This window comes from Penicillium antarcticum (genome assembly GCF_028974205.1).
Source record: "Penicillium antarcticum strain IBT 31339 chromosome Unknown utg000002l_segment0_segment0, whole genome shotgun sequence".
Classification (NCBI taxonomy): Eukaryota; Fungi; Ascomycota; class Eurotiomycetes; order Eurotiales; family Aspergillaceae; genus Penicillium; species Penicillium antarcticum.
In genome coordinates this window covers 2,455,880-2,483,147 of record NW_026695300.1, presented here as the reverse complement: position 1 = coordinate 2,483,147, position 27,268 = coordinate 2,455,880, and the positions used below count along the sequence as shown (strand labels likewise).

General features: G+C 49.1%; 11 protein-coding genes across 11 annotated transcripts; 5 read left to right on the top strand and 6 right to left on the bottom strand.

The window, feature by feature from the left end:
- Positions 1-395: 395 nt before the first annotated feature.
- N7508_001911 (putative APSES transcription factor (MbpA)) lies at positions 396-3,072 on the bottom strand (the record flags this gene model as incomplete). The annotated part of the gene is made up of 3 exons (XM_058459977.1): positions 396-1,075; positions 1,126-2,779; positions 2,833-3,072. The coding sequence occupies 3 exons, from the start codon at positions 3,070-3,072 to the stop codon at positions 396-398; spliced, it is 2,574 nt and encodes an 857-aa protein (XP_058323509.1).
- A 328-nt stretch (positions 3,073-3,400) lies between these two features.
- N7508_001910 (uncharacterized protein) lies at positions 3,401-4,447 on the top strand (the record flags this gene model as incomplete). The annotated part of the gene is made up of 1 exon (XM_058459976.1): positions 3,401-4,447. The coding sequence occupies one exon, from the start codon at positions 3,401-3,403 to the stop codon at positions 4,445-4,447; it is 1,047 nt and encodes a 348-aa protein (XP_058323508.1).
- A 464-nt stretch (positions 4,448-4,911) lies between these two features.
- On the bottom strand, positions 4,912-5,561 carry N7508_001909 (putative glutamine-serine rich protein MS8; the record flags this gene model as incomplete). Its single annotated transcript, XM_058459975.1, has 2 exons — positions 4,912-5,322; positions 5,433-5,561. The coding sequence occupies 2 exons, from the start codon at positions 5,559-5,561 to the stop codon at positions 4,912-4,914; spliced, it is 540 nt and encodes a 179-aa protein (XP_058323507.1).
- A 2,871-nt stretch (positions 5,562-8,432) lies between these two features.
- N7508_001908 (sugar transporter family protein) lies at positions 8,433-10,063 on the top strand (the record flags this gene model as incomplete). Its single annotated transcript, XM_058459974.1, has 3 exons — positions 8,433-8,609; positions 8,670-9,344; positions 9,419-10,063. The coding sequence occupies 3 exons, from the start codon at positions 8,433-8,435 to the stop codon at positions 10,061-10,063; spliced, it is 1,497 nt and encodes a 498-aa protein (XP_058323506.1).
- Positions 10,064-11,947: 1,884 nt separating this feature from the next.
- Positions 11,948-13,002, top strand: N7508_001907 (ankyrin repeat-containing domain protein; the record flags this gene model as incomplete). Its single annotated transcript, XM_058459973.1, has 2 exons — positions 11,948-12,068; positions 12,134-13,002. The coding sequence occupies 2 exons, from the start codon at positions 11,948-11,950 to the stop codon at positions 13,000-13,002; spliced, it is 990 nt and encodes a 329-aa protein (XP_058323505.1).
- Positions 13,003-13,666: 664 nt separating this feature from the next.
- N7508_001906 (GPI ethanolamine phosphate transferase 1) lies at positions 13,667-17,226 on the bottom strand (the record flags this gene model as incomplete). The annotated part of the gene is made up of 7 exons (XM_058459972.1): positions 13,667-14,496; positions 14,907-15,160; positions 15,210-15,397; positions 15,446-15,453; positions 15,500-16,163; positions 16,535-16,995; positions 17,058-17,226. 7 exons carry the CDS (start codon positions 17,224-17,226, stop codon positions 13,667-13,669), a joined length of 2,574 nt encoding a protein of 857 aa, XP_058323504.1.
- A 405-nt stretch (positions 17,227-17,631) lies between these two features.
- Positions 17,632-18,966, bottom strand: N7508_001905 (putative salicylate synthetase; the record flags this gene model as incomplete). Its single annotated transcript, XM_058459971.1, has 1 exon — positions 17,632-18,966. The coding sequence occupies one exon, from the start codon at positions 18,964-18,966 to the stop codon at positions 17,632-17,634; it is 1,335 nt and encodes a 444-aa protein (XP_058323503.1).
- Positions 18,967-19,873: 907 nt separating this feature from the next.
- Positions 19,874-21,602, bottom strand: N7508_001904 (acetyl-CoA synthetase-like protein; the record flags this gene model as incomplete). The annotated part of the gene is made up of 3 exons (XM_058459970.1): positions 19,874-20,155; positions 20,243-20,842; positions 20,892-21,602. 3 exons carry the CDS (start codon positions 21,600-21,602, stop codon positions 19,874-19,876), a joined length of 1,593 nt encoding a protein of 530 aa, XP_058323502.1.
- Positions 21,603-22,306: 704 nt separating this feature from the next.
- On the top strand, positions 22,307-23,959 carry N7508_001903 (uncharacterized protein; the record flags this gene model as incomplete). The annotated part of the gene is made up of 2 exons (XM_058459969.1): positions 22,307-22,591; positions 22,646-23,959. 2 exons carry the CDS (start codon positions 22,307-22,309, stop codon positions 23,957-23,959), a joined length of 1,599 nt encoding a protein of 532 aa, XP_058323501.1.
- Positions 23,960-24,058: 99 nt separating this feature from the next.
- Positions 24,059-25,822, bottom strand: N7508_001902 (cytochrome P450; the record flags this gene model as incomplete). Its single annotated transcript, XM_058459968.1, has 6 exons — positions 24,059-24,501; positions 24,559-24,694; positions 24,753-25,150; positions 25,202-25,270; positions 25,324-25,423; positions 25,475-25,822. 6 exons carry the CDS (start codon positions 25,820-25,822, stop codon positions 24,059-24,061), a joined length of 1,494 nt encoding a protein of 497 aa, XP_058323500.1.
- Positions 25,823-26,539: 717 nt separating this feature from the next.
- On the top strand, positions 26,540-27,213 carry N7508_001901 (uncharacterized protein; the record flags this gene model as incomplete). Its single annotated transcript, XM_058459967.1, has 2 exons — positions 26,540-26,705; positions 26,765-27,213. The coding sequence occupies 2 exons, from the start codon at positions 26,540-26,542 to the stop codon at positions 27,211-27,213; spliced, it is 615 nt and encodes a 204-aa protein (XP_058323499.1).
- Between the last annotated feature and the right edge of the window lie 55 nt (positions 27,214-27,268).

Genomic DNA, 27,268 nt, shown 5'->3' with positions numbered 1-27,268 from the left:
TTATAACTATTTATTAACACCCAGCCCAGCAGGCAATTTACCCGCAAAGCACCTTGGCAAACGCGGGGGACAGGGCTAAATAGCGCCGAAGGCATCCCCGTATGTGACACGCCAAAAGCCAAGCCAAGCCCATCAAGCCTAGAAGTATCACGAGCCGGCTAATTTCACTTCATTTTAGCCTGTACAGAGACAAAAGGTACGGGTACTATACATGAACCAAATAACAAATCAAGTGTACAGGAATACGGTGTGTTCCTCACATCAATAACAAGCTATGTGCCAACGGGCATGAACGGATGCCACCAGGGTATTTTATCGTACAAAGCAACAACGCCGAAGTCAAGCCAAGCTAATCCGCCCAAACGCTCAAAAGGTATCAAACTTCCAAGGGTTGCTTACCAGTCCTGCCCACGATCCCGCATCAAGATCTCAATCGCCTCATCTTCCGGGACAGGGTTATCGTTCAAATCCTTCACGCATTGCGTGAGTCCTTCTGCTGCTTCGTCTACTTGCTCTGCTGTCCAGCCTGTGCATGCCATCACCATGCGCCGGTAGTTTTGGCCGAGGACTGCGTTCTTTGCTTTGAGACCGTCCACCTCGGCTAAAATGCCGCTGTTAAACTCTTTATAGCATTGAGCTTGACGTCTAAGGGCGTCTGTGCTTGGAATTGAGAACAAGAAAGCAGTTTGTTGCTCTGAGAAGCCAGAGGCTGGGTCAAAGCTTTCGGGGAATAATTTCTCGAATGTGTTGGTGTCAATGCCAGAAACCAAGTCGGCATCGCCCACGACCACTGTCCTAGTTGGATCTAGCCCGGGTGTATTCTTCACTGTAGCCAACAAGCCCTCTGAAGATCTCTCGAGGTTCTTGATACGCCGGTCAAGCTCCACGCGCTCAGAACCCTTACGTCTCAGTTCATCAAATTGTTTTTGCTCGATCTGCCGAGCTTTGGCAGATTCCCGAATCTTTGTGTGCCAATGATCGAAGCTCTCTTGCTTCTGTGTCAAGCTAGAGGCCAGCTCTCGGTCAATTCCACCTAGTGTCTCCTCAACCATTGAGCTAATTTGAGACATTGCGGCTAGATTCGTCGTTAGTAGAAACAAATGTGACCAGAGGGAAAAAACCTACCATCAAGAATCTCTTTCTTCGACTTCGCCAATTGATCAATAAATGTATCGTTACGGTTGCCCGCTTGTTGAGACTGGGAGTTACCATCGACCATGTCAACACCAACACCATAATCTGCAGGACGGAGACCAGTGTGGTTGGGAATATGAGGATCGGCACCAACTTCTAGAAGCTGTGGAACAAGGACCGAGCGCGCACGCCCCGCTAGGTTCAGAGCCGTGTCACCTTGATCATCACGGAGATTGACAATCTCAGAGATGAACCGCCCTAATGAAATGACATCATTGCTGTGAGTTCCATTTGTTGCGTCTCCATTCGAAGTCGGAACAATGCCTCCGTGTCGTACAATAAACTCAAGAAGAGCTTCTAGGTAGTGTTTTGCGGAGACGTGTCCGCCACCACCAGTAGCAGCCATAACCGCAATGTGATGCAGGATGGTACGCCCGCTATAGTCGACCATGTCAATGGTTGGAGCAAGTACCTGGAGCAAGCGAGGGAAGCTTCGATAATCTAGGTTGTTGCGAGTTCCCACTGACTTTTGCAAAGCTGTCTCTCCGGCACCGTTGACTCGCGAGATACTGACGCCTTTAGCGACGAGGGCATTTAGTAGTGACATGCGGGCAAGCATAGCAGCCCAATGAAGCGCATTGTTTCGGTACTCATCGAGAGGAATTTCAAGATCGTCACCAGTTAGTTGTACTAAAGCTGGGTGGTTTGTGAAATCTTTAGTCCGCTTGTCGAGGAATAATGTCATGATAAGCTTCATCTTTTGGAATCTCTCTGGAGTAGAAGCAGGAGCCAGGGACTCGATTCCGCGTTTGGAACCGTCATCCATAGGGGGAGGTGGAAGATCCATGTCTTGGTAGAAGGAGTCATTAGGTTCTGTGGGAGTAGGATCGTTCATGGACAAGTTGGATGGGTCACGAGGTAGACCGATAGGTGGAGCGTATTGGGATGCGGAGCGCATACGTTTGCGCGGGGGTTCTGCGAGATCGTCATGATCGTCTTGGGTCTGGAAACGGTTCTGCAGACTGCCAAATCCACTGTCAGACATGCTGTACATGCTCTGCTGGCTGCTGAATGGAAGTCCGGATTCCTGGCTGCTCATCTGTTGTGAAGGCTTCCGAATCACACTGGGCCGACGGCTGTTGGTGCTGGGCGAGTCGAAGCGCGCTTTGCTGAGAGCGTTCACTGCGGTGGCAGCGGTTCGCGAAATATTCTGGAAGAAAGTTCCTTGTTGCGGCTGTGATGCACTGCGATTCTCCCCGCCGTTGTAAAGACGCTTGCGTTGCGCAGCCATTGCTTGTTCTTTTGTGGGTGTATCGATGGTGCCTTGGGCGGGTTGTCCAGAGCCGTCAGGACTCATGTCATACTCTAGCAACGGCCGGAGCGATTCTTCGACGTGATATTCTCTGCACAGGTCGACGCCACGTTGATAATTAACCCACGTTCCCTGGTATTTTCCGTAACCGCCTTGCACCTTCTCGTGTTCACCAGCGGCAATTTCTTTTTCGAGTGTTTTCGTCCTGCGTGCTTTCACGACACCGGCGACTTTCAAAATCTGTGTTGCGTTCAACCAAGAATCGGATCGACGTTTCATCACAGCAACACCATTCACTTCCATTTCATAGACGGCGACATTAGAATAAACCGCCTGTTCGAGGCTCGTCAGTGGAATGTTCAGTGGGGATGTGGAAGGCCACGAACTCGATAAATCTGTGGCTTGTACTCCTCCTGGTATGACATTACCGACCCATAGTCGTTAGTGCCATCATACCCATTAAAACTACTTTTCTGTGGTCCGTTGGAATAACCAAAAGAGGACATCTGAGAACCCTTGGGAGGCGGAGGTGTTGCGCGAGGGGTGGAGGAGAGGGATTGCGAAGCATTCAAAACGTTGTAGGCCATTCCATTCACAGACCCTGTACTGCCCTGTGAGTAGGACATGCTGGTCTTTCCCCCAGAAATGTCAGCAAGGATACCAAAGAACTAGCAAGGGGAAAGATACCCAATGCCGGTTGGAATGACGCGGAAAGGAGGCGCGTGGCTAACCCTCCAGAGGGAAACCGCCAAACCAAAATACCATTCAAAGCCCCAAGGCAAAACGAATGTGTCGAAATTCGTCAATCAAGATCGAGATCACGATAGGCTCAATGCAAGGCAAGTCGCGGGGTGAGGAGAACGAAAAGGGCGCGTCGGAGTTCCCGTGACACGACGCCAAGGTTTTCGCGTTTCTCCGTTTTGGGATCGGCCACTTTTCTTTGAGAGTTTCAACATGGCCAAGCTACAACCACAACATTGGCTGGGCAATCTTTCAACACCACAGCAATGGCGTCATTTATTACGAGCGACACTGCGCGAATGTACCTACCTGCCTGATCCTGTCGCTCGCACCTACATGCGAGAACATGTGCTCTCCAGATATCGTGCAGTATCCTCCCGTCACTCCAAGGCTGGTCCTCAGATGGTACATGCGGCACGAAATGGTCTCTCAGTTTTACAACGCGCAAATGAAGGCTACTCGCGACCCCTCGAGAAAATACTCTATCTATCATACGGTCGCACGGGGAAACGGCGACATGAGATGCTGGCAGAACTTCTAAAGCCCGAAAACCCCGGAATCCCAAATGATACCCAAGCAGCCAAAGAGCTCATCTCTGCGCCTCTCAAATTCCATGACGGCTGGCAACCTCCAGCTATCGTGAGGAGCCTAGCCCTCTCTCATGTGAGAAACCCAGTAATTACATCAAGCCGAGTCAGACCTTTGATCAAGGCTGTATCACCGCCAATCCCGAAGCAGGATATTTGGGGCAAGGAATTGGCCCAGTCTCGAAAAGTGAAGATCCGAAAACATTGGTATTTTGCCACGTTGAATAGCCTGTTGCCGCCATTGCCAGAAGAGGATCTCCGCACGCTTGACGGGCTGGTCTCGGGAACCACGCCCTGGGAGCCTGTCAAGAGGAGAAAGGGCGTAAAGTCCGAGGCCAACGCCAGGTCAGAAAGCGCAGTCTTGAAGCTGCTTGTCAAGGGTCCTGAGAAGGAAAATACCTTTGCAGACTATGCCAACGGTCGACCCCATGTTATCACAGCAAGATTTATGCGTCGGCTATGGAGACGGATTTCTGCGCTTGTGCCTCGGCAATCTTGGAATGAAGTTTCTCAAAAGTGGCGCTTTGAGTGGGATACGCCAAAGCTGATCCCAACACTGTCCTATAGCCTGGACAGTAGGATCGACTCGGGGGCTTTCTTCGAAGAGCCACCCAAACCCTTCCGGGGGAATGCAAAGAAACCTGTGCGGGGTGAACAGCCACTCCCACAGTAACATATTAATGAGCATTATTATAATACCCATGCACACTATCTCATCAATCAAGCGGGTTTCAATCCCAATTGGGCAACTTAAGTCCTTACATTACTTCTACAAAAATAGGTTGGAATATGGCAATTGCACAGCTGCCATTTCACTATGAATACATAAAGACATCAGGACAAACATAACGCATGAGGCCACTCGGCTATCCTAAGCCCAGGCCTGAAACAAAGTCATAGAAACAACCCAGAAGAAAGCATGGTATCAAAGAAACAAGAAGCATGTCACCGTCCCAGATGATCACACAACCTAATCGCTATCAGAGCTAGAGCTAGAGCTTGAACTCGAACTAGAACCCTTGCGCTTATGCTTCTTCTCCTTCTTATGCTTCTTCTCTTTCTTGTGCTTCTTATCCTTACCGCTGTATCAAATAAAATCAGCAATCAATCACCACACGATTAGAACCAGAACACAGCTTACAGCTTATTGTTCACAAGGTTAGCTCCAACAGCACCAAGAACAGCACCACCAGCGGTCCCAAGCGCACCATGGCCCAACTTATGACCCATAAACCCACCAGCAGCACCACCCATCAGCGTAGACCCGAGTCCCCTTTCACCCTCGGCTCCAGGCGCCCCAGGGTGTCCCTGCTGCTGAGGCGGCGCTCCACCATAGTAGGAAGAACTCTCACCACCCTGTTGGTAATGCTGCTGCTGAGGCGGGTAGGGTGAGTGACCACGGTCCTGCTGAGGCTGGCCGTATCCCGGACCACCCTGGTATGGACCCTGACCCTGATTCTGACCCTGCTGGTACTGCTGATCGTACGGGGGAGGATGACCCTGACCGTGAGATTGCTGAGGCGGGTATTGGCCATAAGCGGGCTGGGACTGGTTTCTTGTCAGCTTTGGTCTTGGTACGAGTACGAGGTACGAGAGGGGAGGAGGTTCCGTGTGGATCTCCTGATGGGTTGGTTCCTCGGTTTGAGGACTTGGATTACCTCTGGATAGTAGCCTTGTTGCGGCTGGGAATGGCCTTGTTGCGCGGGGTAGTACCCTTGGCCTTGTTGGTCGTAGTATTGGCCACTGCCGTTGTATTGGTTTTGCGGGGGACCTCCGTAATGCGACATTGTGAGGTTGATGTGTGGGGGTTATCGAGGATGATGATAGTGATGGAGGGAGTATATAGGAGGGTGAGAACAATAAAGGATGGATGGCTTGAGACGGGACAATAAATATACGGCATCGGCGGATCTGCGGGGCTTAGCGGGAAAGCACCGCCTCCTGTCCCTCGGATCGACTGCACAGCCTCCTGAGGCTTGAATTCTTCAGCTGGAAATGACAGTGTCATGGTATGTGGCTTTGATCTGAATTATTGTAGGCATACAACTAGATGGGCCAGTTAGGGCCAAGACCGTTGCCCCGCAGCTTTGCTGCAAGGAACCGAGATGCATTCCGAAACGGGCAAGGTATTTTTAGATTCTATGGGGCAAAAGGCATCGTTTCAGAGTGATCAAGCCTCACAGACAACTCCAAAATACAAGACTCAGGTATCGCTATATTTCGAACCATTATAGTCTCAATCTGCATTCTTCGCAAGGTTTAGGCCCGCTGGCTACGATCCAAAGGGCTTCAAATTAGGAGATCTTGCGACAAAACTGCATTTTAAACACGGATCATATTCTCTCAATATAGATTTCTCATAAACTTGCCCATGGTCAATAGGGGTCTCGATATCTCAAGCATATTTAGGCACCAAGACCCTGACATACTTCGCAGTACCCTTCTAATCGATAAATGATGGCGATATCACCATGAGTTACTTACTTCAGTCATATCATGCCATCAATCTCTTGCCTTTCTTCTTTCTCGGCTCTCGATCCGAGAATAGAACACTTCTATCCCTCTCGGTCTGCCTTGTTTAATGTCCAGTTATCAAATCTGCTGGTGGGCATTTTCAAAATAGGCAGAATATGTATATGGGAAGCGAAGCGCATATTAGATAAATCAGCATTAGGTGAGACTGTATTAGCATCCTCACTATGCAAATAAGAGTAAGCAACATGGAGAACAAGGGTGCGAGCGGCGACATGGATCAGGCACCGGTCCGATGCATGCTAGGTCGGCCTAATATACTATGGACGTTGAATGGTTACTAGAAAGAAAGGGTAGCACACATAAAGTCATAGTCCTTATCCCACCTTCATGTTACTGATATGATCAACCGGAGGCACTCGAAAATGGGCAAAAGAGAGGTAAAGCAAAGAGAGGCCAACCAGGGCGAGAACAATGATTCAAATGGTCGCCTCGGGGCTTCCTACACAGACTATTCAATACTTCATGGTGCTATTTATCTGTATGACCCTGTTGTAGGTATAAATAACCTACTGGCTCTGTTTGATTGTATGAGATCTCACGTAAACATTTTGAATCTTATCGCTGCGTCATGCCAAGGTAAAACACAAAAGGTTAATATGATCGATGCAATGGCTGAGATACCGATGCAGCCACGGTACTTGCACCCCAGGTCAGAGGCCGACCGGGCCGAATTGGTATGACTCCTTTCCAACCTAGGCGGCTAGGAGCGCTCTTTGTCCTAAACAGATTTCCCGGCTTATGGGGACTTCCGCATCCGAATTAATCGCCTTCGGGTGATGAGAAAGACCTAATCTAGGAGAGAGCCATGATATCCACAGATATGACTTGACGCGTGACTCAAGAGTCCAACATGAACATCGAAATTCCCCGCGGTACGCTAACTGAACACGCTAACTGAACACGCCTCCACGGAGTATAGGAGCATAGTATGAACGCCAATAGCAAAATACATGCAAATCAAAGGAAGTCAATATGACATAGATGGCAACCGTCCGAGCGCGGTTAGCAGAAGCTTTGCCAATCGCATGGCAAGTATTGGCATCGTTGGCTGCTGCAGCCAAGAAACACAGTAGGTTTGGGGGGAACGTATGCGATGCCAACAGAGGGACGATCGTACCCCGACATAGCCATTTAACCGCGCAAATGGTCTAGGAACAAGGTACCTACGTATAGGTTAGTACTTGGCAAACGGGAATTGCGGGGGTCTCGGGGTTCTCATTCCATCTACACAGTGCCGGCTAATAAAACTGAGTTCCGTAGACCTTCGGTAGACTTGCACTTAGACTTAATCGGCTTACGTGGATGTTCACCTGAATGTGGCTATCGGGCATCGTCCGCGGACGACTTCAAGCCACCGAAGGCTAAGTCAAGTCTTACTTGGGAGAAGCAGTGCCAAGCTTCGACCCCAGACGGGAAAAAGGTTAAATCTCGTCCAAGGTTGACTCCCATGGGGATATCTACAGCACATTACACCATATCTTATAGCCTACTGTGGCCTTGTATACCGAGGTGCGAGGTTCTAAATTGTGTTATTGTGGGTCATGAGATTGCGCTTCTCCACAACCCCGGTCTGGGCAGAGATCCGGAGTATGTCTTGGCCGGGGTTGACATGCACTTCTAGTGATTTATCCGAAAGGATCTAGTACAAGCCCGAAAGCTGCACTCTAGCGGAGTCTGCCCGAGTGTCTCGCCGACTCCGGCAGAGGAAGCGTCCGAATGTAACGGCGACAGAGCCAATCAGCGGAGTTGACCACGTCGTTGTTCCGATATCGTGTCTTGCATCCGTTGATCGCAAATTTCTCGACTCTCTGGATTGGCTGAGGGGGCCATGGAGGCTATCTAAGAAGTCTCTGTAGAGAAGGGATCGGCGAGCTTGGATCCATTTCCCCCAGGTCTCTCCAGGCTGACCCAAGCGAATAGTTGTATCACTATGGACCAGTGGGATTTGGCTTTTGCTTTTTGCTTTTTGCTTTTTGCTTTTTAGCTTCGGGGATCCGGAGTAGCCTCTCGTATTTAGAGTCCTGTCCCCCGCGTTTGTAGAAATTTTAGATCTCCTTCTTGCATAAGTCCAGGCTTCCCTCTCTTCCTCTCAACTGCTACACCCGGTATTCACAGTAGCAGCTATGGAGATCGAGAGCAAGACCCAACACGCAACCGCGTCGCCAGATGTTGAGGAAAACATGAGTGTCGGCCAATACATCGCGACACGCTTCACCTCGCTGGTACCCCCGATGAACCCCGCACCAAACCCTTTCAAAGCCCTAACCCTCCTAAATAAGCAACAGTGGCTAAACTTCTTGGTACGCCGATCCCCAATCCACGAGGCTGAATACAAAAACACCAGACTAACACATATCCAGGTCGCATTCTGCGGCTGGTCATGGGATGCCTTCGACTTCTTCACCGTCTCCCTAACAACCTCCCAGCTCGCCGAAACCTTCGACAAATCAGTGACAGACATAACATGGGGCATAACCCTAGTCCTAATGCTGCGCTCAGTAGGCGCCATAACATTCGGCATAGCCTCCGACCGCTGGGGCCGCAAATGGCCCTTCATCGTAAACCAGCTTCTCTTCGTCGTCCTCGAGCTAGGTGCCGGTTTCTGCCAAACATACAAGCAATTCCTCGCCTGTCGCGCGCTGTTCGGCATCGCAATGGGTGGCTTGTACGGTAATGCCGCTGCTACCGCGCTTGAAGACTGTCCTGCTGAAGCCCGTGGTATTATCTCCGGTCTTTTGCAGCAGGGTTATGCTTTTGGATATCTGCTCGCCACTGCGTTTGCCCGTGCGCTTGTTGACACCACTCCCCATGGCTGGAGGCCTCTTTATTGGTTTGCAGCTTGTCCGCCTGTTCTTATTATTATTTTCCGGCTTTTCCTTGGCGAGACGGAGACTTTTAAGAGGAGACAGGAGACTCGCGCTGAGATACGTGGTGGTGTTGCTGCTTCTTTCTTGTCCGAGGGAAAAGTTGCTCTCCAGCGTCATTGGCTAATTCTTATTTATTTGGTGTTGCTCATGGCTGGGTTCAACTTTATGGTATGTTGCATGCCCCCCACGTTATAGCTGTCACAAGATGGAAGTACCAATGCTAACATATTACCTCTATCCAGTCCCACGGCTCTCAAGATCTCTACCCAACAATGCTAGAGAACCAATTCAACTTTTCCAAAAACGCAGTGACAGTCACGCAAGTCGTCGCCAACCTAGGCGCCCTCACAGGCGGCACGCTCTGCGGCTGGGCTAGTCAAATCTTCGGCCGCCGCTTCTCGATCATAGTTATCTCAATCGTCGGCGGAGCACTACTGTACCCCTACACATTTGTGACGAACAAGAACGTTATTGCAGCCGCCTACTTCGAGCAGTTCATGGTGCAAGGCGCGTGGGGTGTCATCCCCATCCATCTAATGGAGTTATCGCCTGGTGCGATCCGTACGTTCGCTGTCGGCACGGCGTACCAGCTTGGAAATCTTGTCTCATCTGCTAGTTCGACCATTGAGTCGACTATTGGTGAGCGGTTCCCCTTGCCGCCTACTGAGGAGTCGAAGCATCGTTATGAGTATGGCAGGGTCATTTGTATTTTCATGGGGTGTGTTTTTGCTTATGTTATTCTTGTTACGTTTGTTGGGCCTGAGAGGCTTGGCAGGAACTTTGATGCTGAGCATGATGCTGATTTGCAGGTTGTTGCTGCTCATCGGGGGATTGACGGGAAGGGGTATCCTGATGAAGAGAAGGGGAGGGTTGAGACTATTGAGTAGACTCGCCTCGCGGTTTTATGATTGATGAGGACGCTTGAGATTTTGTGACTGAGAATGTTTATTCGAAGATCCTTTGTTCATGGCTATCCTTATACCTGTATGTAATGGTTACGTGGCGAGTCTTCTAAGTTCGCTGTTCGCTCTCATGATTACACGGTGGACAGGTCCTAAATTGGGAATATAGAAGGTCAGTTAGTCTGGCTCTATATTTACGCACTAAAAACACAGTAATCGAAACACTTGAATCGGAATCTGCTTAATTGTACTCGCTCACCCTAGCCTACATGGCTGGTCATTGGGTTGAAAGGTATCATCATTCCATATAAGGGACAGCAATCTACGAAAAGTACCCACCTATTAATGCGGATTAAGGTGTATTAGAGTATTAGTGTCAAAGTGATAATTGTGGAGGTGCCTCACGACGAGAGCAAATGGGTCGACTCTTTATAGCATCAAACCCTGCACTTGTCTTACATGGATAGGAGTCTATCAACTCCTGTGGACTACCCCGCTTCTTTCCAGCGCATACTTGTAGAGTCGTCAGCGCCAACCCGCCTCTTTGGTCATGTTAAATAAGTCGTTCTTGGTGAACCTGGGAGTTCCCCAAGAATCAGTCTCTGTACATCTTGCAATACCACTTGTTCTGAGACATCTTTGATCTTACCTAGTCGACAGGCTCTATCCTGTAAACACTAGACTTCTTTCTTACACACGAGATCTGTATATCCTTCTCATTGGTATAAGGGTTTGGGATTAGCGTATAGTTATTGGAGAACTACACACACCACTGCACGAGTTTTGGAGGGGCAAAATGCCCCTTTTAAGATGAAGTCAGGCCAGCTTAGTACGGTATAATCCGCCCTATAGGGATCGAGTGGAAGATCCTTTCTCGGGCAAACGGAATATGTCCGACTTGCTAGAAGTCTTGATAAAAGTCAAGCTACTGTAAGCTCTGGAACATTATATATCCGCGGCGGTGTTGCTTTCCACTAGCGTACGGTACCTATAGGGAGAAGAGGTCATGATAAAATACTAAATTCCAGGCATCAGTCAATGCCAATTTCGCAGTCACGTTTCACCAAAAAAAAAATTAAATCAAAAGAGAGAGAGAGAGAGACGCAAAAGTCAACTTGGATGGCGCCGAGATTGATTACAGGAAATACTCATAGTTCGATAGGGTGTGTGTGAATGCAGCTGGCCGGGGTGGGAACGGGAGGGACGGGCCGGGGTGGGGACCGGCAACGAGCCAGAGCTTCAATTGTCCTTTGCACCTTTGATCATCACCATATCTCATTGTCCACGGTCTCTTTCTCAACTTCTAGGTTGTATGGAAACACTCGGACTTATTGTTGGTCTATCGCCACACTTCTCGACTGAGACACGATCATGGATGCCTACCTGCATTTCGCCACTCGCCAAATACCTTAAGGCGGATAGGATCCCGGCTAGCGCTAACGACGCTTGTTGGAAGACAAGGGCTGAGTCATTAAGTGGTCCATTTCTGTCAAAGCGCAGGTAGGATTCAGATGCCTGTATCTAACTAGTCTTTTTGGAGAATAGTATAAACTGAACGACATAGTCAGCCTGAACTTTGCCGTTATTGATCGAACAGATTCAATGAACATAAATATGGCACTAACTCCATCCTCACTCACCCAGCCACTGGCTCTTGGAAACTTGAAACTTGTGGTATCGCGACTACTGGGATATAAAACCAGTATCATCTATAGCCGGTAAGCTAAGTATCAATTAAACCTTTAGCTCCTCTATTAATCCTGCTGCCTGGTATAAGTGATCCCCACCCAAATAACAGGCGCTCTCCTTGTATAGACTGATCCTTTTGCCTGTATATTCTTGCCAGTCTACCCAGCAACGCTCGGCAGAATGCTGTGCAGCTCCTGCGGCTCACCAGCAACGACACAAGATCCCAGCAATTCTCGAGTAAAGACGACAGTAGCGGATCGCCGTCGTGAGCAGAACCGCCTGGCGCAGCAGCGTTTCCGACGTTAGTGAAACGATCCCACCATCAAACGGTCGACAATAACTGACTTTCTGTCCGTTCGAGATCAGACAAGAATCGAGAACGGAAAGTCGCACCGGAGCAAAATCAACCCCATCCACGAACCAGCGCCTCAAATGCCCTGGACGACATCGACCCAATAGCCCCTAGCGCACTGACGCTAGCCACGCCACACAGCATCATCGCTTCAGGTCGCCGGCTGTCCTCGATAAGCCGTTTTGAGGACGGTCGAGGTGATAGTGTGATGGATGATTTCTTTCTGGACCCCAACCCCAACTACGGGAAGAGCAAAGATAGTACGCCCGACTTCTTGACATCGACCCTGATAGAGACGGCTCCTTTTGCTGCTACTGCTTCTGCTGCTACGACTACTACTGATACTACTACTACTACTACTACTACTACTACTACTACTACTACTACTACTACTCCTTCCCTTGCCCGCTCTTCGGATCTAAGAGACTGCCAAGAACGCCATACAACAAGAAGCCCGAGTGATCCGGTCGATGACAACGACGAGAGTGGCAGAGCATCCGCGAGACAGACGGTGCTTCATCGAGCAGTGCAGACGGGCAACAGTAAAGTCGTCCGCCTTTTACTCGAGCATCACGCAGATTGCGACTCGAAGGATAACGCGGGTCTGACACCTCTGTCGTGCGCGGTGATCGGGGGCCACGAAGAGATACTGGAGCTGTTGCTCTCACACGGGGCCGGGGTGGGCCATGTTGATAATGCTCATTGGTCGACCCTCCACTGGGCAGTGTTCTATAACCGTCATCGGATCCTGGAACGGCTGCTGAGATGCTGCTGTGCGGACTCTTCGTTGCTCAACATACGAAACAAGGACGGAGAAACACCGCTGTCGGTCGCGGTTGGTGCGGGCAGTGAGGTTGCTGTCAAGCTATTGCTAGAATTTTGAGCCACCGTCAACCTCTAGTGTGTGTACAGTATAGTTAGGTCTCTTCCGCGCATAAAGAAAAAAAAAGCCATCACCAGCAATTTCACCCAATCAACCCGTACCATCGGCCTGCCCTCCCCAGGCTGAAAATCGAGTCTTCGTACTCTCGGTCTATCAGGGCGTCCTACATCCCTCTCCGAAAAGAAAAGTATTGGCACCCCCCGGCCCTACACGCCGGAAAATCGGATAATTTCCCGCTCTTCACAGAAGGGTCAACCGCCTTCCGAAGCTCTTTTTATATATCAGAAGCATTTTCGCAACTCGATAGATTCGAGATAACCATTCTAAATTGCGTCTACGTTTGCTGCCCTACCGGAAAAAGGTGTATCAGTAGATTATATCAATAGGTGTGGTTTATCTTGTTGAGATATACGATTGGACTAGCTGAGTTGCTACTAACAAGCATCCGATTCACGAGATTGTTTAAGTCTGAACCCCAATATCAAGTACTTCTCCACCTATTTATAGTGATAAGATACAATAACCGAGGGTTCAGTGGAGTACACACTTGTTAATAATGATGAAAGGTCCACCACTGCCCTAGCTGGCCCTTGCACATGAATCCTGAATGCGATATGCCTGAGGCATGAATGCTGATATCACAACATAGTGAGTTCCCTTCACTCTATAGGTTGTCTTGAAACTCCACCCCTCTAACAAATACCTCCGACAAAGCCTCCAACGCTGCGACAAACACACATAACGCAGAAGCAATAATAAACATGCTAATACTCTCTCCAATCTCCAGCCAGCTCCCTTCATCTCTCACTGCCCAGAAAAAGCGCAGAGTCATGTAGTCACCGAGGCCCATGACCACCGTGAACAGACTTCCACCTTGAAGCTTCAGTCTCTTGGTCAGAAATCCAAGATTGGCAGAAACCAGCGCGAAAGGAGCTAGGATCTTGAAGATGAGAAGAGCTGCCTGGCTGAAGGGATCGAAAATAGGAACTAGCCGGTAGACAGCATCCAGCGAAAATGAGGAGACCGAGGCGATGTTTCCGGTGCTGAAAAAGGCAGAGTGCAGCAGGAAGAGGAAAAAAAGACACAATCTTACATCCGAAAGGATGAGACTTCTGTAGCTCCCCTCTGCGGCAGCCGCTTCTCTCTGCTCCGCTGTCTCGGCGGCTGTTGTAAGTGGAGCTAAAACTTCCTCTTTCAGGGCCTTTTTGAAGGGTTTATCAATAACTGCAGCGTTCTTGGCGTTGCCCGTTGTACGAGAATCGTCGATGGACTTGATCTTGCGGGTTTTACCGTTCTTAGAGTGTTGATGTATTCTATGTTCGAGTTGGACCCAGCTGAAGAGGGTAATGGCAATGGCAAAGTAAAAAAGCCCCTCGTAGGAGATAGTGAGGATGATGAAGAGTGGCCCGAGTGCGAGGAAAATGATCATATGGCGATGAAGGAAATGTTTTCGTGGACGTAAGACGTGGGCAAAGGGCAGGACGAGGGATGCGACTGTTTACAAGGTCGTTAGCGTGACAACAGACTCCAAGCACATATGCACACAAGCACCACCTGCGCGCCTTGAAGAATAGTCTTGGCAGCACTCGGAAGCTTATCTCGTAGTCGATAGCGTAGACATTGCTAGCGAGTGACAGAAGATGCAGAATCCATTCAGCCACAGCCTCTTGCAAAGGATTTGTGCCCTGAATGATCATCACGCGTGCTCATGCTCGTGAAGGCATCTCCCAGTCATTGCGCGTTGCTGGCAAATATGCTGATCTGATGTTGAAATTCGCACCCAATATCGGACAATAAGGTGAGTCGATGTTGCGTATCGCATAAACCATTCAATTGGCATTTCGAACGTCTAGCACCAGCTGCAAAAAAAAAAAAAAAAAAAAAGAAACCAGAACAGTACTTACCCAGCGTAGCCCATCCGGCGATCTGTGTTCCCAGCGGAAGGCCCTGCTTTGTCTGTAAGGAGGCCACACTCGACCTTGTGACAAGCATTGCAAGAGCGACCAGTCCGACTTGCAAACCAAGAATCATTCTCGATACACCATCGGCATCCGCTGCGCTCAGCCGATGTTTTGAGGGCACAGTCTGTACCAATAGTCTCTCTTCAAACGCAATATACAAAAAGCCGACTAGAAGGATTAAGATGCCACCGACAGAACTGGGATAAAGTCAGCTCTAGGACAATATGTTGTATGGGCCCTACGTACATGAGGGTTATGTCCTCCAGCTTGTTAGCTGGTAGAAGAGTGAAGACGCTCATGGCAGCGCAGGAAAGTGCCCACGTAGTGTAGAGGAAAATGTTTGTCTTGACAAAGTCTGTACCGTTGAGAAGTGGCCAAGCGGTAGCGGTCAGGTATACAATCGTATAGACCTGTCGCCTGTAGTAACTTTGAACCTGTGCAACTCGTAAGCAGGAGTTGATTGTAGGAACCCGGGTACTCACCATGACTTCTAGCTAAATATGCAGCGATGTTCAATGCAAACTTGATTGTATCACTCATCGAGAACTGCGAAAACAATATTCTCTTGCCCTCGGCCAACACCCTCCACCGCGCAAAAACCTCTTCCCAAAACAAAAGTGGAAAGAAGGCGTACGCGTAGTATGTGATGGGTGATGCTTGGAACATGAGTAGACTGCAAAGCCCGACCAGGATCGAGGTAAAAGTTATAACGAGCCCGCGTGACCTCTGCACATTGATCTTGTTATCGAGCACGTAGACATCTATGGCTGTTGTGAAAGCGAATGCGATCCAGCCAAGATAGCCTGCTGTGACCAGTGTTCGCAGAAAGAGCCACGCATAGGTCTGCAGGTACCTTAGGCCCTGCAAAGCAGTCTTAATCAGTTCATCGGATTGCTTCATTGCAGTCGTGTAATCTTGTTCCCGGATGAGTTCCTCGATGAATGCTAGACGATTTTCGATGTTGGTTTCCGCAAAGCCAGAGTAAGGCTTGTAATGTAGAACTTCAGCCATCTTCTCGCGCTCCTTGACACAATACATCTCCAGAATCTCTCTCGCATTAGCAAGCAAAGCCTTTGCCTTTTGCTCGTCAGTGGCGTCCAGAAACGATAGCGGGAGCTCTCCAACCGAGTTGACCGGAAATTCCAAGCCAACCAGGTATGCCATAAGAGCCGCGATATCCGCTTGAGCAACATCATGGCGCTAAATATGATCCAGCTGCCAATCACTTGAGAAACCATCTTCATGACCCGGTGCCTTGCCACGCTTCGCCATTCTGGGCTTCGCAACTCCAGACCCCCAGGCAATCAATGGTGTCCTCGTATTATCCGAGTGTCCATCTCCGTGACTTCCCCAATCACTCATCCCATGGTCTGCAGTAAAAACAAAAGCTGTCCTATCATCCCCATAAAACCGATTTACAATCTCTGTGATCTCTTGTACACCCTGATCCACAATCTGGATATTCCTTAAATACTCCTGTGAATACGGCCGGTGCGCATGCCCCGTGGTATCCAGGCCCAGCAAATGCAAGAAAGCACAATCTTATGTTGCCTCAGTCTTGTATTTAATACTTCATCCGTGTCAGCGTCCTCGAACAGCTTCTTTACACGGTCAAAAACCCAGTAGTCCAGCTCCGTAGCATCTTTACTGGAATCTTCAAATTCCGCCTCGTACATCTGATCTTCGACTCGGCCCGGTACAGCCCCGGCGGAGAACATGGGCAAGATATCCGGACTGCCCCAGCTCCAGGTATGTCGACTTCTGTTGAAGACGCTGTCAAAGTTGACCGAATTAAGTTTCCATCCTGTTGTTACCGCTGCCACGTCTTCGTACAGCCCCGCGATGAGGGCTACATGACCCGGTCGGGATTCGGTGGGAACGCGGGTGTGGGAGACGCCAAAAGTGCCATGTTCGAGGACTCGAGACCGGAGGAAAGGCGCCATGGGGACCACATCCTGTGCCGCAGAATCGTCTATCGGCCTTGAGGGGTCGGGGAAGAATTGAAACGCTTTGTCGGCTCGGAGTCCGTCACCTGCAAAGCTGGAGGTCAGTATGCAATAGTTCATGTGATGTGGAGAGAGGGGATCCACGTACCAACATACAAAATCAATCGCCTGGCGGGAGGCTCAGGGGTGTCGACTTTGTATGCGCGCATTCCATGCACAAGAGGCGACACGAAGTAGATGTCGAAGATGGAGTAGATATACACCAGGTGGAACACGATCGCAGTTCCGAGGAACCCGATGCGTCCAAGCCGTGCCATGACGAGAGAAGATAGCGCCTTTGCCTTGTGCAAGACGGTGCAAGATAGTGCAAGACAGTGAAAACAATGGAAGAGAGTGCGTCCAGGTTTGTTGACAGGGATGCATGGCCGGAATTAGGATGGACCGAATCTCCTTAGACGGAAGGTGCGGCCAGAGTCCACGGTCCGCTATCTGAAGGTCAGCGCTTACGCTTACTGTGGATAGTAATATAGACATATAGACGCTGTTCCGAGTAACTGAAGCTGCTAAGCCTACTCCGTACTACTAGGGTAAGTTAAGCCCCGCCCTATATTCTCACAGCTTAATAAGGTATATTAACTTTACCTAGTAATCTTATCGCTCGCTTACTGTGAACCGATCGTTTATTCTTTATCACTACTAAGTCACTGATTATGTCTCATTGATCACTCTCTGTGATCGACAATCACGAAACCAGCAACGCTTCGCAGCTTCTCACACGTTTCGGTGAGCTCCCGATCCGGGTTCGACAAGGCTATTATTCCCGCTCCGGCTCGCAGCCAGCTACGTTCAGAATCTTGAAAGACCGAGCGAAGGACCAAGGATGCCTTGACTGATTTGGATCCCTCAAAAAAGACAATAGCTCCCGAGTAGAGTTCGCGAGGGCGAGTCTCCAGGCGAGAGATGGCCTCAATGGCCTTCGTTTTAGGGATCCCGGTAGCCGTAATCGCTGGAAACAACACGTTCAAAGCGTCCCATACGTCCTTGAACGGGCAGAGAGTCCCAGTGACGGTGGAAGCAAGATGTTGCACCTTTCCCCTTTGTTTCACAGACATGAGATCGGCCACGGCCACAGTGCCATTCGCGCAGAATTGATTCATTTCCCGCATTGCTTCCTGGACTGAGATGATGTGCTCTATGACTTCCTTGGGGTCATTAAGGAGATCATTCCGTAGCCGCGAACGCTCCTTTTCCGTGCCTACATTGGCCCTGGTTCCGGCAAGCGGCTCGGTGGCGACTTTCCCATCCTGAAAAGACATGACAAGCTCCGGACTAAATCCGGTGGCACTGAACCCGTTATGGTCAACCAGAAATGCGCGCCTAGGCGTGTTGGCGCGTCGTCCGCATAATAGAGTTCCCACCATATCGACTCGGTGTGATAAATTAATGGCCCGAGAGGCAATGACTTTTTGATATGACCCTCTGCTGATCTCGCCCAGTGCTTGCCGCACGACATCCCGATACTGCTCTCCATCTGTTGATTCATCAGGCCGGCCGTGCGCATAAGAGCGCGAAGAAGGTTGTGACAGGGCTGTTTTGATGACTCGCAAATCATTTTCGGTCCAATTACGGAGCGAGACCGCGCCCTTTTGGACACGAATTTGCAACCGCGGGACTAAGAGACTGACCAATGGCCACGAGCCCGCCTCAAAGTCGACCCCATTGATGTAAGCAGAGTAGTTGAAGCCGATCTGGCCGAATATCATCCCTCTGTCTTGGGCATGGCGAGAAGTAAAGGCTGCAATGACCTTCTTGATACTATCTCCGGTCATTGCAGTAGATAAGCTAGTGGTGTCCGTCTCAATTGTCGCTGTCTCGCCACGCGGATCGATGGTGAAAGACGCCTGTCTGTCCACCCCTAAGTGCCATGTTGATTCGCTTTCGTAAGCGTACAGGGAATGTCCCGTGTATGCGGTCAAGATCTTCGCTACTGCCTCGAGACGTGCATCTGCTGATGTGTCTAAAGGGATGGTGCAGGTATCGTCTGGAAACACTACCATTGTGCAATCGATGTTTGTTGTGAAGGAAACTTTGCCATCTTGCCGTGAATCGACCGATCTACCGATGTATATATGGATATGTAAAGGGGGTAAGGATAGTAAGCATTACTCGTAATACGCTTATCTTCGTCGTAAGTGGTACGATCACGGGGATAGAATTGCAAGGCAAAACCATCGTGCAAGCTGATGCTTGGCTTCATCGTCAGCTGACAACACCCGCTCGTTCTACTAACCATCATCCGCCATTGTATCGTCATGAAGAAGAAAGGCTTTGCTCCAATCAAGCCAACCTGGTAAGCGAAGATGGCGTCGATGTAGTTCTTTGGTTGGAGAAGATCAGTGAGATGCCTGCCAACCGCGCAAGACCTTCATAGAACTGAAGCCTTCATGCTGTCTTAATTAATGCCTTGGAAATTCTATGTATGACGGTGCGATGAGAAACAAGAAAACTTCTTGGAAAGGGACATGAATTGGTGATGAGTAGGATTACAAAGCCTTCTGTTGTAGTTCAAAGGAAGATTGGTTATTTATTCAGAGGCAAACATGAGGCTATATATACAACGAAAAGATCAAGTTGATTGAAAATCAACTTGGTTCTTCGTATAGATATCTCGGGATTATTTCCGATGGTTTGGCTTGGTTCTTGATCTGCACCAGCCTCATATCACAACACCTTCCATATCTGACTGGCTCACAAGTTTGCCAGTCTACCTTGCTCTTCAGAAGATACCCGCACTTCTCCACACTCGCCGTTGTCCGTTTCTGCTCCTGTCTAGGTTCGGCGTTGCTGTCCTACATTGATACTTTCCAAAACGCTTCTCGCCACTGGCTGCGCCCTCAAAACTAAGCCGGCCGGCCAATACCATTCGCTACCATCGGTCTTTCCTTCTGACTCACTAAAAAGATATCATAATATAGCGAGCTTGCGCAACTCATTCTTAAGAATCTTGCCGGTTACGCTTTTCGGGATAGCATCGATAAACCGAATATCGCAGTAATTTACCTTATAACGAGTAAGGCGCTGACGTAGTTGCTGCTTCAGCTCCTCGGCGGTAACATTTAGATTAGCACGTACGACAAACGCTATCGGATGCTCCTCAGAGTCCAGATTGGGACCGGACCCGATGACTCCAGCATCCTTCACGTCAGACAATGCCATAAATGCATCCTCGAGCTCGGGAGGAGCAACCTATCCGCACAAGAGCCGAGAGGTCAGCGATCTTCGAACATAGAGTATGCTATGCATCTGGCTCTCGGGCCGGCGGCGGTCTCATACCTGGAAGCCATTGACCTTGAAGATGTCTTTCTCACGGTCCACCACGTACACTTTCCCGTTCTCAACATATCCAATGTCTCCCGTTTTCAGCCAGTAGTGCTCCTTGTCTTCGAACGCTCGTTCGGTCGCTTCCGCATTACCCCAGTAGCACGACATACCGTAGGGGCTGTGAGCATACATTTCGCCAACCTCCTGGCCGCTTGACAATGTCTCGCGAGTTGCACTCAACTTGATCTCGCAACCAGGCAGAAAGCGGCCAATAGAGGATGTGTCATCGCTCTCGGGATACCTGAAAGTCGTCATCCAGCCGCACTCCATCATACCCCAGACTTGAGTGATTCGCGGAGGGTTGGCCTGATCGAAAAGCTTGAGGAATTTAGCTCTCAACTCCGGAACCAGCGCCGCGCCACCGCTGTAAATCGTGCGAAGTGATTGGAGCTGCTTCTGCGCGTCGGGTGTGTTGTTTATCAGCCTGACCATCATCGGTGGCGCAGCAAAGGTCTCTGTGATGTTGAACTCCTGGATCTTTTGAGCGTATAAGACATCATCATAGCGTTTCATGAAATAGGATGGGATGCCGAGTCGCAGAGCATTGATGATCTAGAGAAGTTAATAAGAGGCCGAAGTCCGACGAAAGAACGCGACCTACCATTTCTGGGGCTGCAAAGCCGTGGAAGATGGGGGTGCAGTAAAGCCGCCGCACTTGATAGGGTTTAGGATATTCCTCTATCGCGGTACTCTCAAGCACCATAGACCGTTGCGTACGTGCGGCCATCTTCGGTCGACCAGTTGTACCTGACGTCGATGCGAGGGTAGAAACAGATTGAAGATCAATAGCACGGATTGTAGCATACAGGATCTCCACACTTGACTCTCTCTGGAGGTCACGAAGAGTTCGGAATTCATGAGTTGAAGTGCTGCTTCCATGACTCGGTTCGAACAAGATATCGGTGAAGAGAATAATTTCTGCTGAGCCAGCAGCGGCGCGCACAGTTTCCAGATGCTCCTCTCTCGTGATGACATACTTTGTGTCGGAGACTCGAACTTGATGCTCCAGTTCAGGAACCGTATAGGCGATGTTTGTGCCTGTCCAGCGGCATGACGAACCGTAGATGGCCAGCACCAAGATCGGGTAAAGGATGTCGTTTGCAAGATGAAGGCACACCGTTGTGTTCTTCTCAAAAGCCCCAACGAGAGACGCAATGAGCTCAACAGCCTTTCCCTTGGATATAGAACGTGGTGGGTCAGACTCGACGGCATCGATCAATACTGGCTTCGTCGGGTCGTACTGACCAGACAGCGCCCATTCAACGATACTACAGCAGTCCGGCTGAAGTTCCTTTGGGAGCTGTATGGTCATGGCGTGTACAAGTCAGTTGGGTGCCGGTGTGATGGGATATGAATGAATGTATAGGATTTATTAGAGGTCTGCCGAAGATGATCTGGTTAGCAGGGGTATTAAGCAATAACGACACCACGTCGCGTCGGTAGCGTACATATTGTCGACGGAGCATAGTAGTTACTGGTACTCACAGATTTGAATAACGTTTCTTCAAAGAATTTGGGAGGGGATCAAGCGCAGCAAGAATAGCATGGAAGAGAATTGTGCAAATGAGCGGATTGATAGTTGGCCTTGCGCATCTAACACTATATATACCTATTACTATTGGCATTATCATGACACACTCTAAGTTCGCTGAAAATAAAAAGCCACAGAACTTTACGCTAATACAAGCTTATATACTAGTAAGCTTTCAGCATCTCAAAAGATACAATACCAGGATTACTGTAAGGGCTTACGATTACGGCTAAGCATTTATACGTGTTTAGTCCCGAGCAACGCTTACGTGCTTAACAGGCAAGTATATGCGCTGCTGAACTTGACAGGATCACATCCACATCCTCTCTGAGCTGAGTAGCCTTCATTGACCTCTCAATATCAGGGAGTTCAGCAAAAGCGATCGTCATCAGGGTGTCAATTGGACAGAATTCGTATAAGAAGAAAATCCACATCTTTGTACACTGGGCAGTCTGTACGGCCTTGTTCCAACGATTCGGTCCCAAATGGCATATTGGGTATTTCGACAAATCGGTTTGCTTATAACGGCATGCATAACCAGTCTCAAGCCGCTATTATCACCACTGCATGGAACAGCTCAGCAGTCCAGCTGTTCCGACGATACGACTGTATACCAAATCTCTAGAAATGACGAAGCTTTCAGAGACCACGTCAAATACTTTGCGTTCAAATTCGATAATGTGTTGGACCACGATCTGATACAGAGCTCACTAAAGAAGCTTCTTGAGATTGACCATTGGCGCAAGATTGGGGGCCGGATAAAGTTGAATGTAAGGGATTCATTTCGATCAGCAAACGATATGCTAATGGGTTTTGACCCTTAGGGAAATGGTCGAATCACACTGCATGTGCCGAAGCATTTTGACTCGCAAAACCCAGCATTCAACTTCCATCATGAAAAGTTCGACATGGCGGTTTCTGAGCACACTGTTGCTGCGAAGTTCCCACCTATCAAGCAAACCCAAGAATCAATGGTTTATCCAAACGACGATTTCCTAGCGACTTTCGCGCGGACCGAGCAGGCACCGAAGAGTATTCATGAGTTCGCCAAATCGGGGAGTCCAGTTCTAAGTGTCCTGGTTTCATCCTTTACGGACGCCACAATTGTTGGACTTTGCTGGCCACATATTCTCATGGACGGTCTCGGATATAGTGAGTTCTTACACAACTGGTCGCTCGTTTTAGCTGGTGAAGAGGACAAAGTCACCAAGCCGATCGATATCAACTGTGACCCAATGTGGGAGATGGCTGATCCGGCACGTTCTGACATCGCCGAGGAATGGGCCCTCGGTCGGCATGAGCTCCAAGGAGTCGATCTTCTCTGGTTCCAACTGCGGTATTTATGGAACACCATGTTTATTTCGCCGCCTGAACGGCGCCTGATTATGATTTCAAATGATGCTTTTCATCGACTTGTGGACAATACAAGGCTCGAGCTGAAGGAATGGGCCGAAGAGCAGGGCGAATCACAACCGCCTTTTATCAGCGACGGTGATATCTTGACTGGCTGGATAATGAAAGCTGCGAACAAGCATAAAACCTCGCGCACATCGTGCCCTACAATCCTCGGTCAAGCGTTCAATCTCCGACCATACTTACGAGAGGATTTCATCAATCCACCTGAAATCGCACATGCAGATGTCGATCGCAAAGGAGTCTACATCTCAAACATGGTGTCTGCAGTCTATACACTCCTACCGCGAGGATTCTTACAAGATCAACCGGTCTTTCGAATTGCCCTGGAACAGCGAAAGGCAGTACAGCAACAAACAGAGGAGAACCAAGTGCTGGGCTTACTACGACACCACAGAGAGACCTTTCAGCGAACAGGCAAATATCAACCGATTTTCGGCACGCACGACAGCGATTTGTACTTTGTGACAAATGCGATTAAGCTTCAGCTTCAACACATGATTGATCTCTCGCCAGCAATAGTCACGGATACGGCAGAAGGAAATTCCAAGGGCATAACCCGTAGCAACCTTTCTTCTTACGTGTCCGGGTTTCAAAAGCTCAATGCCGTGTTTCCCGGCATCATTATACTGAAAGGGAAAGACCAATTCGGGAACATTTGGCTGAACCCTACGTTACGTCGTGATTGCTGGAGGGGTGTAGAACAAGAGGTCCAGCAGCTGTAAATAGCAACTAGAATCTACTGTTTAGGTACGTGCATCTTATTGATAAAAACCCAACGTAGAATATTATGTACTCAAGAGTATTGTGCCGCAGTCTTTTAGCTATCTATCAAAACCTAACCCCCCCCCCCCCCCCCCTTTGCGCCTTTTAACACTCATTTGCACGGAGAAGTCAAAATTGCACGTAAACCCATGATCGAATGCTCTTGGTGTCTGGCCTTCCTCGAACTTCAACTCGTATTTCAGTAAGATGGCAGCCAATGCAATTTTGATTTCATTCCCTGCGAAAAAGCGGCCAGGGCAAGCGTGAACACCGTAGCCAAAGGCGATCTGTTCAGGCGACGTCGTTGTAAGTGGAGCTATGTCCCTCTTCTTAGGATCTTCGCGCATGCGAAGGAAGCGATATCCGTCCCATCTGTCTGGGGATGCAGGATGTACTTCGGAGTCCCACATCTTGCTCGAATCCACGAGTATGCTTTGACCTTTGGGAATCACGGTGCCATCAGACAGAACTACACGCTCAGTTGCCATGCGGCCCATTGATGCTAAGGGAAATCCGTATTAGTGCCGACATAGTAGCATAGGTGCTTTGGTCTTCTTACCTATCGACAAAGGCTTCAAGCGCTGACTCTCTTTGATGCAACTGTCGAGAAGTTTCATCTTACCCAATGAAGCCGTTTTCAATCCGTTATTCTCGCTGAGACTCGAAACTATTTCTTCTCGCAGTGGCTCGATGATCTGAGGATGCATCGCAATATCCGCCAGCGTTTGGCACAGCAGGTCTATGGATTGCCACCGTGGAAAGCGATAATTGGACAATTTCGGGATCAAATGATTCGGTGTTTGCTGCGTCTTCGAACCAGGATATTGCGTCGTTGAGCTCTGATGACTGGATTTCTGAGGGTTTTCCCTCCAGTCTCCTTCGTTCTTGGATAACGGGTTGAATCAGTTCCCGAGCCTTTTGCATCAAAGCACGACTCATTCGGCATTTCCTGAGGAATGAGTTCACAATTGGTCGTATCCAAGGAGACCATGATCGAAGGTCCTGCGCAGCTAGGAATGTTATTACTGCATACTGTCTTGTAACCTGTAGCCATTCTTCGTTGCGACAGAGCTTAGGTCCGAGGAAAACCCGTGAGGAAAGGCGACAGATCAACTTGAGAATAGTCTCTTGAAGAGGCAATTTGTGCCATTCTAAGATGTTCGTTAGGCTGCGGATCCTAGTCGACATTCTGTGAAGCATACCTGTATCTTCACCAAGCAAATCTGCTAGGGCTAAGGAAGTCTCTTCACCAAGGGGTGGAGTGACATCCGCTGACAAGGTATTAGCAATTTTGTCGTGATAGGCTTTGATAGAAAGCACCCACCTAACTGTTTAGTCAGATCCCTATTAATCACGGTCTTGACGAGCTGATTATTTTTATCATCACGAAACACCTCAAAGCCCGGGAGACGACCATGCATCATCTACAACCATGTTAGCAATAGCGATTGTGCTGGAATAAGAGATCTGCAAACCCTTTCAACCTGTTGACGCAAGTGGAATCTCTTATCGTTTCGGATTTCATTTGCCATGCTTCCCGGCAATACTATGACCATTCCAGTATCGGTATGAACCGAAACGGGCTTGTCGGGATTTTCTTCAAACCAATCATGTAGCATCTGCCTGGCATTGCCTAGGAATGACTTCTTCACGCGCTCGTCGGAGAACTCGTAGAAACATTTTGCATTCAATACCGGCACGTTTGTTGGGACGTGCCAGTAGAATCTAGCCAGAACCACAACTAAGAAGGCCACCACATAAGGAAGAGGCGTGGACTGCAGTTTTGAGACAGCATTCCACTGCTCTTCATGTTTTGAAGCCATGTGGTACATGTTAACCCTGTGACCCCTAGCAATGCTCGATGATCAATAGCTGTAGGTATGGAATTTCCTCGCTTTGTTTAAAGGAGTAGCCGGCACAGGAAAGCGTTGTGCAATCTCAATAACTCTAGTCATCACAAGGGTTTGTGTCCGGTATTACTAGGTGTCCACTAAGATTTCTATGATGACAAGTGCCTAGGCGTAATTTCAAGCAGCGTAATGATTTATCTCGGTCCCTGCGACAGTTAGACGAGGACAATCAGATTGCGGAATTAACAATGACGGCGCTTATTCTTACATCCAATTCTTAGGCTAGCAATAGTGACTTTGGATTTAGTCACGCTCTTTTGGATGGTTACCTTCGGGGTACTTGCTGACATGTACAGTAAAGCCGTAAGCAGTAAGGCTCGCTGACGTGCCTTAGCCTGCCTTGTACTTAAATATAACTGGCAGTACAACAACTAGAGCGAAGTAGTTATTACATGTAAATCAATGACTATGTTCTTAGTCTTCAAGCCTACATTCTTATAGTCACAGTATAAATGATCCTATTACACCGCGCGATCTTCATGACTTTGCTTCTTAGTTATTGTTCATCTAGAACTTCGAATGCGACTTTTTTTGGAGACGATTTAAACAAAGAAACTTGCTAAGGATTAGAGCGTTATACGTTCCTTTTCGAGCACTTGATCTCTCTCCCCAGGCGCAGCATACAGTAAGATGACACTGTCGCAAGAATTCGCCTCCTGGGTAGCACCGAAGAAGCGAGAAATATCGCCGGCGCCGAGAGTTGGATACCCTGCACCAAGTCATCGCTTACTCCGATTTCCGCAACTCAGCCCTGACCCCTGTATCCTTGTTTTCCTTCGGCACTGTGGATGCCCATGTACGTCAGTCCTAGCAAAAGCAAAACTCTCACGCATGATTAAGCCCGGCGATTGTCAGTTGCCGAGAAAGCGTGTATCGACGTCTGCAGCTTAGACGCCGTGCGTAAGGGCAGCATCAAGGTCATACTGGTATCGCATTCGTCCGAGGAGGCGACCAGTCGTTGGTTGAAAGCAATTCAGCAAGGGGGTCGGCTATGTGCCAATTCTGGAAACCAAGAACCGGCGGCGACTATCATTATCGATGATGAAATGGAATTGTACGCGGCCTGGGGCCTGGGAGTGGCTACAAGAGAACATGTCTTGAATTTAGCTACGGTGTATGCGGCAATATCGCTGGGATGGAGAGAGGGACTTTGGGATCGTGCGACAGAAAGCGGATCTCGGTGGCAGACCTCTGGCGCATACGGTATTGATAGATTGGGGATTGTCAAATGGGTGCATGTCCCAAGACGTGCAAGTGATCTGGCGGACTTCGAGAATGCTCAAGCAGTCTTACTGAAAAGCTGAACAGGGAGCCTATTACCGACCTTCCTACAGCGCGAGCCCTGATTGGTAGTAGGAA